The 18,012-nt window shown below is 48.5% G+C and overlaps 1 protein-coding gene across 4 annotated transcripts in view; it reads left to right on the plus strand.

Annotated features, from left to right (window-relative positions):
• CORO2A (coronin 2A) overlaps window positions 1–18,012 on the plus strand; it is a 93,553-nt gene that overhangs the window by 64,673 nt on the left and 10,868 nt on the right. For all 4 annotated transcript variants that reach the window (XM_060199113.1, XM_060199112.1, XM_060199114.1 and 1 more), the window contains 4 exons: window positions 8,555–8,671; window positions 12,068–12,217; window positions 14,726–14,905; window positions 16,234–16,350. In XM_060199113.1, coding sequence (XP_060055096.1) covers window positions 8,555–8,671; window positions 12,068–12,217; window positions 14,726–14,905; window positions 16,234–16,350 — 564 coding nt within the window. The remainder of the gene's footprint in view (window positions 1–8,554; window positions 8,672–12,067; window positions 12,218–14,725; window positions 14,906–16,233; window positions 16,351–18,012) is intronic.

The raw sequence follows: 18,012 nt of genomic DNA on the forward strand, positions 1-18,012 counted from the left end.
ATCTTCCTCTTTGGAGCTCTCGTTTAAAATAAATAAATAAATAAAAGTGTTCTTCAGAAATCAGAATACTCTGCTGTGCGCTGCCATCTGGTCTCTGAGAACCATTTAGACTCTGCAGCTTTTGAGACTGGTTAATTTATTTGTTCTTTTTATGAAAGATACACACACAGAGAAAGACCAGAGCACTGCTGAGTACAGGTTTATGGTATTGAACCCAGGACTTCTGGGGGCTTAAGAATGCAAGTCCTGTACTCTGACACTTTGAGCTGACTCATTGTCCTATTCTCTACAATTTTTTTAAAAATTTTAATAATTCATTTATTTATATCATTTTTGTTGCTCTTGTTGCTTTTATTGTTGTTGTAGTTATTATTGTTGATGGCATTGTTATTGGATAGGACAGAGAGAAATGGAGAGAGGAGGGGAAGACAGAGAGGGACAGAGAAAGATAAACCTGTTTCACTGCCCTGAAGTGACTCCATTGCAGGTGGAGAGCCAGGGGCTCGAACTGGGATCCTTATGCCGGTCCTTGCACTTTACACCACGTGCGCTTAACCCGCTGTGCTACCGCTGGACTCCCATCTTTACAATTTTATAACTAATTTTGGTTATCCTTCCTTTCAGAGAGTCTGCACTTCCTAAATACTTTTTTTTAAATAAATCCTTTTTTTTTTAGCTTATTATTGGACAGAGAGAGAAATTGGGGGGGAGATAGAGAAAGAAAGAGACAGAGAGACATCTGCATCCCTGCTTTACTGCCCATGAAGCTTCCCCCTGCAGTTGGGGACCAGGGGCTTGAGCCTGGGCCCTTTCACACTGTAACATGCGCGCTCAGCTAGGCGTGCCACTGTAATAGCTTTTTATTGCAGAATTTACAGCTTTCATAACAGGTTAGAAGGATTACAAATTAAAATATATGGAAGATAATAAAAATGCCACCCAATTCTCCGAGCATCTAGAGATACCCATGATAATATTGGGGGATATTTTCTTCCAGTCTTTTCTCCCTCTTCTGTAACGTACACACACATACACTCAATAATGATAGCTACTTTTATCTGAGCACTTCCTCTAGGCTAGCTCTGTTTTGGTTCTTCCCATACACAGTGTCTCATTTTATCCTACAGGGCAAGGAAGAGATTATTCACCTTTTTTTTTTGGCCTCCAGGATTATTATTGGGGCTCAGTGCCTGCACTACAAATCCACTGCTCCAGGATTTCCCATTTTTGTTGCCCTTTTTGTTGTTGTTATCATTGTTGTTGGGTAGGACAGAGAGAAATCGAGAGGGGAAGGGAAGACAGAGGGGGAGAGAAAGACAGACACCTGTAGACCTGCTTCACTGCCAGTGAAGCGACCCCTCCTTGCAGGTGGGGAGCAGAGGGCTTGAACCAGGATCCTTATGCTGGTCCTTGCACTTTGTTCCATGTGCACTTAACCTGCTGTGCCACCGCCCGACCCCCCGCTACAAATCTTTTATACCTCATCTATAAGATGTGAATAATTGGGGATGGGCAGTAGCGCAGCAGGTTAAGCGCACGTGTCGCAAAGCGCAAGGGCCAATGTAAGGATCTCTGTTCGAGATCCCGGTTCGAGCCCCCGGCTCTCCACCTGCAGGGGAGTTGCTTCACAGGCGGTGAAGCAGGTCTGCAGGTGTCTGTCTTTCTCTCCCCCTCTCTGTTTTCCCCTCCTCTCTCCATTTCTCTCTGTCCTATCCAACAACGAACGACATCAACAATAACAATCATAACCACAACAAGGCTACAACAAGAGCAGCAAAAGGGGGGAATGGTCTCCAGGAGCAATGGATTCATGGTGCAGGCACTGAGCCCCAGCAATAACCCTGGAGGCAAAAAAAAAAAATTATATATATATATGATTTGTAGCTGGGGACAGGTGGTAGCACACCTGGTTGAGCACATATGTTACAGTGTGCAAGAACCCAGGTTCAGGCCCACCTGCAGGGGGAAAGCTTTGCAAGTGGTGAAGCAGGGCTGCTGGTGTCTCTCTGTCTCTCTCCCTCTCGAACTCCCCCTTCCTCTCAATTTCTGACTCTCTATTCATAAAGAAAATTAAAAAAAAAAAGAAAAAGATTTGGGGCAGGGGCAGATAGCACAATGGTTATGCAAACAGACTCTCTTACCTGAGGCTCCAAAGTCCCAGGTTCAGTTCCATGTACCACCATAAACCAGAGCTGAGCAGTGCTCTGGTAGGAATAAAAAGGGAAAAAAAGCTATATATATAGATAGATAGATAGATTTGTAGCAAATCTGTTCGTTTTGCAGAGCCAGAACAGACTTCCTTTTAGACAGAGAGATGGAGAGAGGGGAGAGATGTCACAGCACCCCAGCTTCCCCCAGTGCTGTGTCACCCCCATGTAACCATACCTTCACCACATGCATGGCGTCACATGTCCCGCCTACCAGGTGAGCCCAGAGTTTTAATTCTATTTTTTTATTAGTGATTTACAAAATAACAGGGGTACAATTCCACAGCGTTCCCACCACCAGATTTCTGTGTCCCCCACTCCCTTCATTGGAAACTGCAGTGGTTCTCCCAAGGTCACAGATATGGGTTGACTATTATTTCTGTAACTGTCGATATTTTTTTTCCCCTATGGTTTTGCATTCTCTTCCATTTGAAGTCACAGCTACACTTATTACTACTTCCAAATGTCCTTTTTATTTTTTTTCCTCTTCTGTCTCTGGGTCCTGATGGAATTGGCTTTTAGAACCCTCTAGCCATCGCTGCCTAATACTTCTCCCCCTCTGGGAGTATAGACCAAAGGTCTTTATGGGGTGCAGACGGTGGGAGGTATGGCTTCTGCAATTTCTTCTCCGCATTGGCAAGTTGATCCATACCCCAGTCTGTTTCTGTCTTCCCCTAGTAGTGTGGGGCTCTGGGGAGGTGAGGTTCTAGGACACAATGGTGAGGTCATCTGCCCATAGAGTTCAGGAAGGAATCATAGTATCATCTGCAACTTGTTGTCTGAAAGGCAGTAAGTTAAAGGCAGGACAAAATGTTTAATAAATAGGAACCAGAAAGTAGAAATAGAGCAGATGAGAATAGAGATTTTAAGGGGGATAAGGAGCTAGGAAATCTATTCTAGGTTTGTTCTTGGGGCCCATGATTTTAGTGATTTTACCTGGACTTGATAGTTAACATGGAGGTAGGCTAAAAATATTGTCTGGGAAGATATGATCAGGTTTGAAAATAGAACTAGAAAGCTGGATTAGGGCAGAGAGTAGCTCCCAAAGTTGAAGAAAATATATATACACTCAACTGTTTACCATATCAACCTGACACAGGGCCCATATCTATTCATATTTAGTGGAAGAACCTGTGTAACCTCCAAGTCCCAGTGAATCTGAGCTTGCAGTCCATGGTCACAGCTGGGAACATTCTAGGCTGCACTCATTTCAGGGCCCGTCTTCCTCAAGTGACCCAGCTTCCTTTCATAAAGCCCCCTACCATTGCTGCTCTATAGTGGGGACAATGTCCTGGCGATGCCATTGAAAGAAAGGGCAGGGGAGTCGGGCGGTAGCGCAGCGGGTTACACACACGTGGTGCAAAGCACAAAGGCCGGTGTAAGGATCCTGGTTCGAGCCCCTGGCTCCCCACCTGCAGGGGAGTCCCTTCACAGGCGGTGAAGCAGGTCTGCAGGTGTCTATCTTTCTCTCCCCCTCTCTGTCTCCCATCCTCTCTCCATTTCTCTCTGTCCTATCCAACAACGATGACAACAAGAATAACTACAACAATAAAACAATAAGGGCAACAAAAGGGAATATATATATATATATATATATATATATATATATATATATATATATATGGAAAGGGCTTATGGTGACATTCCTTATGGAAGTGACCAGTGATGGTGGAGAGAGGGGTCTGTTAGAGGTCTAGGCCCATTGCATCTGAATGGGAATCCTAGGTCCTTGGTGATGAGGTGGCCTGGTTGTGAATAAGAGGCCACCATTAAGTGAACCAGTCTCTTGCCCTTTTTTTTTGTAGTCCCTCTTTGTCTGATGAGCTTGGTATCTTCTCAGCTGTTAAAGCTTTGAGTGTCATCTGTTGTATCCAAATTGGCCTATGGGGTCTGGCCTCAAGCTGGGGAAGAAAAACCCTAGGATTTTTTTAAGTATTTTTTAAATTTTTTAATTGTGTTTATTTATTTATTTATTGGATAGAGACAGCCAGAAATTGAGAGGAGGAGGGAAGAGAGACAGGGAGAGAGACAGAGACACACCTACAGCACTGCTTCACCACTCGCAAAGCTTTCCCCCCTGCAGGAGGGGACCGGGGGCTCAAACCCGGGTCCTTCTGCACTGTAATATGTGCGCTCAACCAGGTGCGTCACCACCCAGCCCCAAACCCCTAGGATTTTAGTCTAGTCTAAATTAGCCTCGAGTTTTACTGAATTTACTTGTTTGATGATTCTTTTTTTTTTTTAAATTTTTTTTTAATTTATTTTATTTTATTTATTCCCTTTTGTTGCCCTTGTTGTTTTTTTATTGTTGTAGTTATTATTATTGTTGTTGTCATCGTTGTTGGATAGAACAGAGAGAAATGGAGAGAGGAGGGGAAGACAGAGAGGAGGAGAGAAAGACAGACACCTGCAGACCTGCTTCACCGCCTGTGAAGTGACTCCCCTGCAGGTGGGGAGCCGGGGCTCGAACCGGGATCCTTGTGCCGGTCCTTGTGCTTTGCGCCACCTGCGCTTAACCCGCTGCACTACAGCCCGACTCCCTTGTTTGATGATTCTAATAAAAATTGCCATAGAGACAATAATTGTCTTTTAGATGATATATATTTTTTTGCCAATATATTTCCTGGCCAATTGTGTACTTTTTTTTCCTTCTAAAGATTATCAAGGGGTGACAATATTGCCGATGCTTCAGAAGAGATTAGGAGCTATACCTTACTTTCTGTTGTGTAGTTAGTTGAGTAAATAGAGTGATTGAAGGATGTGAGGTAGGGGGTAGGAGAGGAGAGTGTCTAGGGCTGAGTAGTAATTGCTTAATTAGAAATTTTACAGCACCATCATCCGGGAGGTAGTGCAGTAGATAAAGCATTGAACTCTCAAGCCTGAGGTCCTGGGTTCAGTCTCTGACAGCACATGTGCCAGTGATGTCTGGTTCTTTCTCTCTCTCCTCCTATCTTTCTCATGAATAAATAAATAAAATCTTTTAAAAAAATTGACAGTGCCTTCTTTAGACCTGTGTACTAGATTGCTGAGCTTATTATGTCTACGTGTAATCATAGCTGACTGTTAAGCACTTTCACTTTGATGTACATAGTTGCACAATTTTAATTGTTGAAAACTCACCCAACAACAGGTGTAACGTGGCCTGCGGGCTGGGTGAGAGGTCTGAGGCTGGATACTGGGCTGTGGAGACTCAGTGCCCAACAGTGACCATTCTTCAACCTGGTTCTACTTGGAACCAACTGCAGCAGGCAGGGAGCATGCCTCTCTCTGCCTTTCCTGGGGTCCTTTGGCGGGGGGGGGGGGGGGGGGGGTGTAGGTAGGGGTTTTATAGTAAATACAGTTGTTGATACATGTGTAATATTTCTCAATTTTCTGCAAAAAGAAAAAAAAAAAACTCTCATCCCCATCCTAGGTCCTCCTCCACCGTCAGCACCAGGACCTGATATGATACACCAAACCCAGCCCAAGTTCTACCTTATCTGTTCTTATTTCTCAACTTCTGTCCATGAGCTGAGTGGGGTTTGTTTGTTTGTGTTTTCTGCAACCTTGGAGAGAACAGAATTGCCTGAAATAAATGGAACTTATTTCACCTTCTCACATATCACCAATAAACAACACCTGTCCGAATTTTTTCTTTCCTCTCTTCTCTCTCTATGTATGTGTGTTTTTTTCTTTTTCCTTTTTTATATTTAGTGATTGATTGGTTTATTTTTGGATAGAGACAGAGAGAAATTGAGAAGGGAGGAGGTAGAGAAAGGGAAAAGAGAGATAGACCATTGATGAAGCTTTCTCCCTGTAGGTGGAGACCAGGGGCTTGAACCTGGGGCCTTGGGCACTGTAATGTGTGAACCATGGTTCCTGAATACCTGGTTCCAGGGAAGGTGTTGATTTAATCAAGCGAGAAGCCAGAACTGGCACATCACCTATGTGGATCATGCATTGTTATGCAGCTTTTTATTTTATTTATTTTTGAAAAATTATTTATTGGATAGAAACAGCTAAAAATGAAGAGGAAAGAAGATGATAGAGAGGGAGAGAAACAGAGACAGCTACAGCACTGCTTCACCACTCGGCAAATTTCGAATCCGGGTCCTTGCGCACCGTAGCATGGCGCGCTCAACCAGGTGCGCCACCACCCAGCCCATTGTGCGGCTTTTTTTTGCCCCAGGGATATCGCTGGAGCTCCGTGCCTGCGCCACGAATCCACTGCTCCTGGAGACCATTTTTTCCTTTTGTTGCCCTTGTTCCATCATTGTTGTGGTTATTCTTATTGTTGTTGCTGCTATCGTTGCATAGGACAAAGAGAAATGGAGAGAGGAGGGGAAGGCAGAGAGGGGGAGAGAAAGATAGACACCTGCAGACCTGCTTCGCCGCCTGTGAAGCGACTCCCCTGCAGGTGGGGAGCCGGGGGCTTGAACCAGGATCCTTACACCGGTCCTTGCGCTTTGCGCCACATGCGCTTAACCCACTGTGCTACCGCCTGATTTCTCCATTTATTTATTTATTTATTTATTTGACGCAAATTGAAGGGGGGGGACCAAGTGGTGACACACCTGGTTAAACACACACATGACAGTACGCAAGGACCTGGGTTCAAGTCCCTGGTCCTCCCCTGCAGGGAGAAAGCTTCACCAGTGGTGAAGCAGGGCTGCAGGTGTGTCTCTGCTTCTCTCCCTCTCTATCTCCACTTCCCCTCTTAATTTCTCTCTGTCTCTATCCAATAGTAAATAGATTTTTTTTAAGTTTAAAAAAATCTGAGTCCTTACTTTAAAAAAAAATTGGGAAGAAAGGAGGAAATAAGAACAGAGACAGAGACAGCTCCTGCTTCACTGTTTGCATATCTTCCTGCAGGTGGGGACTGGAGGCTTGAACCCAGGTCCTTGTGCACTGTAACATGTGCACTCAACCAACTCTGCCTCCACCCAGCTCGTGTCCGCCTTTTGACTATCATGAATGATGCTGCTGTGGACATGGCTTGTTTTTTTATTACTATTTATAAAATAGAAATATTGACAAACCATAGGATTAAGAGGGGTACAATTCCACACAGTTCCCACCACCAGAGTTCTGTATCCTATCACCTCCCTTGAAAGCGTCCCTATTCGTTATCCCCCTGGGAATATGGACCCAGGGTCATTATGGGGTGCAGAAGGTGGGAGGTCTGGCTTCTGTAATTGCTTCTCCACTCAACATGGGCATTGGCAGCTCGATCCATACTCCCAGGACATGGCATGTTTTTAATATTCTTGTCTTATTTCTTTTGGTGACATATCTAAAGGTGGAAGTACTAAGTTGCATAGTAACTCAGTGTTTAACTCTCTGAGGGACTGCTATCTTCCAAAGTGGACGCATCATTTTATGTTCCCAGCAGCAGTGTCAGAAAGGAAGTGCTTTTTTTTTTTTTTTTGCCTCCAGGGTTATTGCTGAGGCTAGGTGCTTGCATTGCAAATCCACTGCTCCTAGAGGCCATCCCCCCCCCATTTTGTTGCCCTTGTTGTTACCATTATTATTGTTGCCATTGCTATCATTATTGGATAGGACAGAGAGAAGTTGAGAGGAGGGGAGACAGAGAGGGGGAGAGAAAAACAGACACCTGCAGACCTGCTTCACCGCTTGTGAAGCGACTCCCTTGCAGGTGGGGAGCTGGGGGCTCAAACCGGGATCCTTCCACTGGTCCTTGCACTTCACATCATGTACGCTTAACCCGCTGTGCTACTGCTCGACCCCCAGAAGTGCTCTTTTTTAGATATTGACTTTATTTATCACACATGAAAGTTTTACTTGAGGCAGAGAGAGAGGTCAGAGCACCACTCCGACACATGTGATGCCAGGGATTAAATCAGGCACCTCAGGCATGGCAGTCCACTACTCTGCCAGTTGGGCTGCTTTCCCAGTCGCCGACTTAAGTGTTGTTTCACTTTGTTGTTATCACTAGAGCACCGCTCAGCTCTGGCTCCTGTCGGTCCCGGGAATTGAACCTGAGACCTTTGGTGCTACTCAGGCATGAAAGTCTTTTTGCATAAATATTATACTGTCTTCCCAGCCCCGAAATGTTCTTTTATTGAACCCCTGCTGGTGTGCAAGGCACTGTGCTAGACTTTCCATACCTCCAACCAACCCTCACAGCAACCCTGTGAAATGATTCCTATTGTCCGTCTCCTTTTACTCAGGAGGACACCAGAGCTTCGAGAGAGGATGTGACTCCCCCGGGACTCTAGGCCTAGGATCACACTCCTCTGTATCCTGTACGTCTTCCTGTCTGCTTAGAGATGCCTACGTGGCCATGTAGATGCTGACGTGAAATTAGTCTCCTCCTTAACCCACCCCTCCTGGGCACTGTTTTCCAGACAGGAAAGTTGGACCCTCACTACCCAAAGGTCTGTGGGCACCGAGGGAACGTCTTAGACATCAAGTGGAACCCTTTCAATGATTTCGAGATCGCCTCCTGTTCTGAAGACACCACGGTGAGTGTCAGGGCCCGAGGGTGGTCCCTCTCTCACAGGAGGGGGTGAGGCTGTGTCTGTGCTCAGCTCTGAGGCTGCTGGCTCCTCCTTCCATCACCAGGTGAGCTCACTGGCTGGACCTGCAGGAGAAGTCCAGGGCTGGTTGGGCTTGGAGCACCACCCTCCTCTCTTGAGGAATAATTTCCTTGCCTACAAGACAGACATAATTGCTCCTCGCTGGTGAATAAAGCTCCAATAGGGAAGCCCACCTTTGGGAGACACTTTGTGTTTTGCCATTTTTTAAATGTGTGATTAATCGCGGTGTCTGCAAGATTGTAGGTACAGAGTGGAGTTCCACACCATGCCCACCACCAAAATGCCCCCAAACCATAGGACGCATTTAATTATGGTCATAATAGGTGCCACTCACTTCCCTGGCATTGAGGTGAGGAATTTTCAAGGTTAGAAGGGATCTTGTAAGAGATAGAAACCAAAACTATTCCAGAAGCTTCTGCCCACCCTCTCCTGAGTCCCTGTTCTGTGCTCACGTGCAGTTCCTGCCCCCACCTTGCTCAATGGTAGTCATCTTTTAAATATTTATTTTCCCTTTTGTTGCCCTTGTTGTTTTTTATTGCTGTTGTAGTTATTATTGTTGTGATTCATGTCATTGTTGTTGGATAGGATAGAGAGAAATGGAGAGAGGAAGGGAAGACAGAGAGGGGGAGAGAAAGACAGACACCTGCAGACCTGCTTCACCATCTTTGAAGCGACTCCCCTGCAGGTGGGGAGCCGGGGGCTCTTTGTTAGTCATTTTTAATTGATTCTGTGCCCACCTCTGAAACACAGTGCTGATGGCTTCAAAGACACAGGTATGACCAGGCAATTCAAGGTAAAAGTCAGTTGCCATTTCTTGCGATGCCACTTTCTTCTGACCTCTCACTGAATGTCTCCTAGCACACAGACTTCCCCAGAACTCCACCAGGGAAAGGTATTTCTCTGATGGAAAAGCAGAAGCGCTGATTTATAGTACCGGCACTGATCCCCAGTGATAACCCTGGTGTCAATAAAAAGAAAATGAAATCAAAAGCAAAGAGAAAGCAGAAGCCCTGGAGGCCAGGCGGTGCTACACCTGGTTGAGCGCACATGTTGCAATGAGCAAGGACCTGGGTTCAAGCCCCTGGTCCCCACCTGCTTGGGGAAAGCTCTGTGAGTGGTAAAGCAGAGCTGCCTGCAGGTGTCTGTCTGTCACCTTCTCCGTCACCCCTTTCTCTCTCTATTTTTGGCTGTCTCGATCCAATAAATAAATAAAGATTTTTTTTTTAAATCTTAAAAAGCAGAAGCCCTGTTAAGCATAGTAATTTGCTTAAAATCACACAGTTGGTGAGAGGTAGACCAAGGCTTCAAACTGAGGCTTTATTAAGCCTTTCTTTTTTCTTTAAATTAATTAATTAATTTTCCCTTGTGTTGCCATTGTTGTAGTTATTATTGTTGTTGTTATTGATGATGTCTTAGGACAGAGAGAAATGGAGAGAGATGGGGAAGACAGAGAGGGGAGAGAAAGACAGACACCTGCAGACCTGCTTCACCGCCTGTGAAGCGACTCCCCTGCAGGTGGGGAGCCCGGGGCTTGAACCCGGATCCTTACACCGGTCCTTGTGCTTTGCGCCATGTGCGCTTAACCTGCTGCGCCACAGCCCTATTCAGCCTTTCTGTGGAGCCTTTCTGTGCTCTCCCCAGATGAAGAAAGAAAAAAATGACCACACCTACAGGCGGGTGCTTCACAAGAGTGAAGCCAGTCTGTATCTATCTGCCCCCCTCGCTCCCCCTCCCTCTCTCTCCCTCTCTCTCCCTCTCTCTCCCCCTCCCTCCCTCCCTCCAGGGCTCAGTGCCTGCACTATGAATCCACTGCTCCTGGAGGCCATTTTTCATTTTTTATTGGATAGGACAGAGAGAATTTGAGAGGAGGGGAGAGACAGAAAAGGGGATAGAAAGACACCTGCAGACCTGCTTCACCACTTGCATTGCATGTTCTTTTTTCTTTTTTAAGATTTCTTTTTAATATTTATTTATCTTTTCCCTTTTGTTGCCCTAGTTGTTTTATTGTTGTAGTTATTATTGTAATTGGTGTTGTCGTTGTTGGATAGGACAGAGAGAAATGGAGAGAGGAGGGGAAGACAGAAAGGGGGAGAGAAAGACACCTGCAGATCTGCTTCACCGCCTGTGAAGCGACTCCCTTGCAGGTGGGAAGCCAGGGGCTCGAACCGGGATCCTTACGCTGGTCCTTGGCTTCATGCCATGTGCGCTTAACCAGTGCACTACCAACCAGCCACCACCCAATTTTATTCTCTGTCCTGTCCAATAAAATGGAAAAAAATGGTCATCGGGAGCGATGGACTCATAGTGCCAGTACCCAGTCCCAGTGATAACCTGGAGGCAAAAAAAGAAAGAGAAGAAAGAGATTAGAAACACTGGCTGTGGAGGGAGAAATGCTTTTGAGAACCAAGTTTATCTCAGAGTTGCCAGGCAAAAAGGGAATTAGGAAATATTTCAGAATGCTTCACTGTCTGGTCAAAGGAAGAGAGGGAGGGGAGAAAGGAAGGAAGCAGAAGATTCTCTTTAAAGGGTAGTGTCTGCCAAGAAGTGTCACCAGAGGCCCTTAGAGATTGGGCCTTGTCTCCAGTCAGTGTGAGGCTTCTGACTGGATACTAAGTGCCTGGCACACTGCCCCCTCCCACACCCTCCTTTCCTGAAGTACCTGCCTGCACATCCAGGCCTGAAAGGTCCCCTGCAAGTCTTTAGTGAGCCTCAGCGCCTACCACTGTCCCTCCCCAGGCCCCCCTTTGCCAGGTGCCGGGAGGGAGGCCCTTGGCCCCGTCAGGCCCTCCTGGGTGCTGTGCTCAGCAGTGTCCTCCCTGTTCCCGGGAACAGGGCAGCTCTAGCTCTGAGGAGTGCAGGATGGTGTCTCTACTGCCCATTTTCTGTCTTCCCTCCAAGCCAAGGTGGCCAGGAAATCAATACTTACTGAATGAAAAGCAAAGTCCACCTGAAAACCTCGTCTGTGTCCAGAGAACGGGGGTTGTGCCGTGGAGCAGGGGTCTGGGAGCCACTGGTGGCCCTCCGTTAGATACGTGCTTCCTGGTCCACTCGTCAGGATGGTCAAGTTGAGCAGGGGTCAGTGTTGGAGTCCTGAGCTGCTCTGTGGGCCCTGCCACTGTTCTTCCCAGACGCCCCGGAGCACAGGTCAGACTGGAGGACTCTAGCAAAGGCCCTCTGAGGCCCCAGCTGCCCTCCACTGTGTGTGGGGGAGATGCAGAGGGTCCCTGCCTTCTGCTGGCCGCTGCGGTTCTGTGACTTGGGATGGCTGGGGTGCGGAGGAGAGCTGACTCACGAGGCCTCGGGTCGTGTCTCTTTTGTCAGATTAAGATCTGGGCCATCCCCAAGCAGCTGCTGCTGAGGAACCTCACAACCTACAGGAAGGAGCTGGTGGGCCATGCCCGCAGGGTGGGCCTGGTGGAGTGGCACCCAACAGCCGCCAACATCCTCTTCAGTTCTGGCTACGACTACAAGGTGGGTCGGGGTATTTGTCTCCTTGGGCCATCCCGACACGTGACCAAACCGCATGGCCTACGAGAGCAGCCATTTATGCCTCTTGCCTTGAGAAGTCCAAAGTCCAGGAGTAGAAAGGCCTCCCTTCCTGCGAAGTCTCGAGGGGAGAATTTTCCTGTGGTTCCTGGCATTTGACTTGATGCTGCATCACTGCAACCTGTCTCCGTCTTCATCTGACTTCTGTGTGACTTGAGTGTCCTCTCTTTTTATTTACTTCTTTTAATTATTTTTTTCCCTCCCATTTATTTATTATTTATCAGAACACAACTCAGCTCTGACTTATGGTGGCGCAGGGGATTGAACCTGGCACCTCAGAGCCTCAGGCATGAGGGTCTATCTGCATAACCATTATGCTGTCACCCTCACCTGGTTTTATTATTTATTTGTTTGCTTGCTGCCAGAGTTATGATGGGTGTTCTGCGTGTGCACATTACACCACCACTCCCAGAGGTGGGCTCATTTTCTCTTTTATATTTTAGGTAGAGAGTGAGAGGCAGAGAGGGACAGGCAAAGAAGGAAAGACGCCATACCCACAGATCACGAAGCCTCCTTCATGCAGGTGCTCACGTGTGCTGCGCAGGCACTCACAGCCGGGGCCTTGACAGCTGTGTGCTCTACTCTACATCTCCTGCCTCCCCCCACCACAACACACACACTTTTGTTTCCTTCTCTTTTCTCTTTATTTCTTTGTTTGTTTGTTTGTCTGTCTGTCTCCAGGGTTATCACTGGGGCTTGGGTGTTGACACTATGAATCCACGGCTCCTGGAGGGCCCCCCCCCCCATTTTTTGGATAGGACAGAGAGAAACGGAGAGAGTAGGGGGAGATAGAGAGGAGAAAAGAAAGACAGACCCCTGCAGACCTGCTTCACTGCTGGTGAAGTGCCCCACCTACAGGTGGGGAGCCGGGGGCTCGAGCGCAGAGCCTTCTGTGGTCCTGTGCTTAGTACTATGTGCACTTAACCAGGTGTGCTACTGCCTACACCCTCTCCCCCCCCCCCTTTTTTTTTCACTGAGAGAGAACCAGAGTTCTGGTATATATGTGTGTTGTGAGAGTCAGGGCCTTACGTGTGCAGGCCCAGTGCTGCACTGAGCCACCTCCCTGACCCCGCCTCACTCCTCTCTCCTTTTCAGGACACTTGTTTCTGGGCTGACCCTAGCCCAGTGTGGGCTCATCTTAACTAATGCCAGCTGCAAAATCTCAGTTACAGAAAAGGTCATATGCTGAGGTTCCAAGTGGACAGAAGTTTGGGGGCTTCACTGTTCAGCCTATTTGTTCACTTAGAGGGGTCAGGCTGGGGGCCTGGGGGCGAACCCTGCCTCCCTGTTGACTACCAAGCTTCTGCTTCCTGTAAATTGGGAAAGTCCATGGTAGAGGAGGCCTAAATCCTGTTCACATTCTGTGTCTGACTTGCTGCGTGGCCTGGGAAGACACCTTGTCTCCTCTGGGCCTTAGTCTGTACACAAAGCGTGTTGGTGTGGGCGGAGCCATGCCTTTTTTTTTTATTACTGTTTTGATTTTCTTTTTTTTTTTTCTATCCTTCCAGGGTTATTGCTGGGCTGGGTGCCTGCACCATGAATCCACCGCTCCTGGAGGCCATTTTTTCCCCCTTTTGTTGCCCTTGTTGTTGTAGCCTCGTTGTGGTTATTATTATTGCCATTGTCGATGTCGTTCGTGTTTGTTGTTGGATAGGACAGAGAGAAATGGAGAGAGATGGGGAAGATAGAAAGGGGGAGAGAAAGACAGACACCTGCAGACCTGCTTCATCACCTGTGAAGCGACTCCCCTGCAGGTGGGGAGCTGGGGGCTCGAACCGGGATCCTTACGCTGGTCCTTGTGCTTTGCGCCACCTGCGCTTAACCCACTGCACTACCACCCGACCCCCGGAGCCATGCCTTTTAAACAACAGGGTAACAACACAGGGCGTCACAGAGGCAGCTCTGTGTTGGATGAGCCGGTGGTGGGCAGCTAGCTCACCTGCTGCTGGTCAGAAGTGCCCTTGTATCTGTTGACCTTCTGTGTCTGCAGGGCTATTGCATCTCCTGGTGCAGGGTGCTCCGTACACACCTCCAGGGGGCGCCGCTCATGTCACAGGCTGTGGGGATGGACCACCCTGAACTGTGCAGTGCGCACAGCCTGTGAAGCTAGCCACAGCGGCCCTGCTGCTCTGTGCACAGTAGAAACGGCAGCAAACCATTGTGAAGAGCTGGTCCCAGTGGCCCTCCCTGCTAGTGTGTTGCCCTGAGGCAGATGGTGTTTTATTTTCACTGCCAGACCCTCTACCCTCCTCCCGTCCCCCTGGCATTTGGCAGCTTCTTCCTCCCACCTGAGGCCTCTCGGGCCAGACTGCCATCTGTGGCTTTCTCCTGGGGATACTGTGTTTCCCAGCAGCCTGGCTGGCGTGTGGCCTGTGGGAGGGCTGGGGCAGGGGGTGGCCTTGGTGTCGAGATCCGACTCTCTCTGCTCCCCAGGTAATGGTCTGGAACTTGGATACAAAAGAGTCTGTAATCATGAGCCCTGTGAGGACGATTGACTGTCACCGGGATGTGATCCTCTCCATGTCCTTCAACACCAATGGCAGCCTGATGGCCACCTCCTGTAAAGACCGCAAGATTCGCATTCTCGACCCCCGGACAGGGACCGTCCTCCAGGTCATTGCCGGGCTGGGGTCTGCGGGGGAGGAGGGTGGGGAGCAGGGGGGGAGTTGTGGGGGAGGGTCTGAGAACCAGGCAGAAGTGCTGTCAGCCTCAGGGGATATCTTTTAAATTGAGGGAAATATAAGGCTGTTAATTTCAGGTGGACATCACAATACTTGACATTTGTACACAGTAAAACTTAATACAGGGGAGAAATCTGAGGTCAAGGTGACTTGCTCTGTTGGTAAGCTGGGGTTTGAACTTAATCTCACTCCAAAGTTGGTCAGTGTGTCTCAGCCCAGGTGGGGCACAGACCACCACTGTTGACCCACTGCGTGCCCTCAGCCAAGTGCTTTCTGCTCTCTGAGCCTGTTTCCTCTCTCCTCTGCTTTGGCTAGAGGGCCGGACGGCAGTGCCCACCCAGACCCAAAGCTTGCACATAGGGAGGTGGTCAGTGATCTCTCAGCAAGAAGGAACTGGGCAGGACTTTGCCTTTTTCCTGGTCCATAAAACTGAACTCTCGGGAGTCGGGCGGTAGCGCATCGGGTTAAGCACATGTGGCGCGAAGCGCAGAGACCGGTATGAAGATCCCGCTTCGAGGACCTGCAGGGCAGTCACTTCACAGGCGGTGAAGCAGGTCTGCAGGTGTCTGTCTTTCTCTCCCCCTCCTCTCTCCATTTCTCTCTGTCCTATTTAACAACAACAACAATAAAAACAAGGGCAACAAAAAGAAAAATTAATTAAAAAAAAAACTCAACTCTCAATAATAAGAAGGGGCAGGTGGTGGCGCACCTGGTTGAGCGCGCATGTTATAGTGCGCAAGGACCCAGGTTCGAGCCCCTGGTCCCCATCTGCAGGGGGGAAGTTTCACAAGTGGTGAAGCAGGGCTGCAGATGTCTCTCTGTCTCTCTATCACCCCCTTCCCTCTCAATTTCTGACCGCCTCTATCCGACAAGTAAAGATTTTTTTAAATAATGATAATAATAGTAATAATGGCAGTGAAATAGCTCACTTGGGTAGTGTGCTGCTTTGCCATGTGCACAACCCAGGTCAGAGCCTGGCCCCCACCACACTAAAGGAAGCTTCGATGCCATGGAGACTGGCTCTCTCTCTCTGTCTCTCCCTCCCCTCCCCCCCCCCCCTGACTTTCTGCCTCTCCTGTCTCTAATAACATTAAGTGAGCAATAGTGGGAGAGCCTGTATGGGCACAGGAGAGACCCAGAAGGGCTGGAGATGGTGCCCTTGAAGGGTTCAGCTGGCAGAGTGAGGAGCAGAAAGGGGTGCCCCAGGGAAGCCCAGCAGAAGCAGAGGGCAGCAGTCCCTGACCGCACATGTCCCCCCAGGAAGGCAACTGCAAGGGGCACCGGGTCAACAAGGTGCTGTTCCTGGGGAACCTGCAGAAGCTCCTGTCCACGGGCACGTCCCGATGGAACCACCGGCAGATGGCCCTGTGGGACCAGGTGAGTCTCCCACTTGACCCACCCTGTCGTTAGCGTTCGGGGCAGGGCGCTAGTTGGCCGGGCTAGCTTCACAGCGGTAGACAGAGACGACCAGAGACACACGGCTGAGATGATAACGCAGTTTAATCTTTTTTCACGAGCAGCAAATCACCACACCATGTGCTTCTCCATCTTTCTCCTCCCACCGCTGCGGCTGGGACCTCTGGCCCGACAGTAGGGGCTCGGGGCGGGGACAAGGAGACGAGACGCGCGAAACTAGCAGGGCTAAACCACAATCTCCCAGAGGTAGGGGGAAGGAGACCAAACCAATATGAACCTTACCAACACCACCCCACCCTGAGCCCCGCTTCCTTCACACCATCACCCCTCAGCTGAGTGCTGCCTCCATTCGCCTGTGCGCTCATGTCCCAAGCACTCTCACTCACTACCCTGGCATGGAGGTGACAGCAGTCTGGAGCAGGGAGTCCAGGCTGAGTGCTGGGGGGAGGGAGAGGAGGTCCTGGTATGGAGGAGGGGAGCCTGGGACCAGGATGGAGGTGGGGGGGAGAGGGAGAAGGCCTTCTAGGCAGAGGAAGCAGCTGCAGGAGGACTGCTAGTGGTGGGTTCGGGGTGACCAAGCGGTATTGATCTGAAAGAGCACTTGGCAGGAGCTTCAAAGACTCAACAAATTGCTTCCTCTCCCTGAATCCCCCTCTTCACCTCTTATGATCTATAATAGAGCAGGTGGGGAAAGGATGGGGTGAGGTCAGGTGGGTTGGAAGGGATTCCTTAAAGGCAAAATGTGAGCAAAAAAAAATGATGATGATGATAAGACAGGTACCCCTCCCCCACACCTATGGACATCTAATCTTTGACAAAGGGGCTCAATGGGGAAAGCAGAATCTCTTCAACAAATGGTGTTGGAAACAATGGGTTGAAACATGCAGAAGAATGAAACTGAACCACTACATCTCACCAAATACAAAAGTAAATTCCAAGTGGATCAAGGACTTGGATGTTAGACCAGAAACTATCAGATACTTAGAGGGAAATATTGGCAGAACTCTTTTCCGCATACATTTCAAAGACATCTTCAATGAAACGAATCCAATTACAAAGAAGACTAAGGCAAGTATAAACCCATGGGACTACATCAAATTAAAAAGCTTCTAAACAGCTAAAGAAACCACTACCCAAACCAAGAGACCCCTCACAGAATGGGAGAAGATCTTTACATGCCATACATCAGATAAGAGTTTAATAACCAACATATATAAAGAGCTCGCCAAAGTCAACAACAAGACAACAAATAGCCCCATCCAAAAATGGGGGGAGGACTTGGACAGAATATTCACCACAGAAGAGATCCAAAAGGTCAAGAAACACTTGAAAAAATGCTCCAAGTCTCTGATTGTCAGAGAAATGCAAATTAAGACAACAATGAGATACCACTTCACTCCTGTGAGAATGTCATATATCAGAAAAGATAACAGCAGCAAATGCTGGAGAGGGTGTGGGGTCAAAGGAACCCTCGTACACTGCTGGTGGGAATGTCAATTGGCCCAACCTCTGTGGAGAACAGTCTGGAGAACTCTCAGAAGGCTAGAAATGGACCTACCCTATGATCCTTCCATTCCTCTTCTGGGGATATATCCTAAGGAACCCAACACACCCATCCAAAAA

The sequence above is a fragment of the Erinaceus europaeus genome, chromosome 10, assembly GCF_950295315.1.
Source record: "Erinaceus europaeus chromosome 10, mEriEur2.1, whole genome shotgun sequence".
In the NCBI taxonomy this organism is placed as follows: Eukaryota; Metazoa; Chordata; class Mammalia; order Eulipotyphla; family Erinaceidae; genus Erinaceus; species Erinaceus europaeus.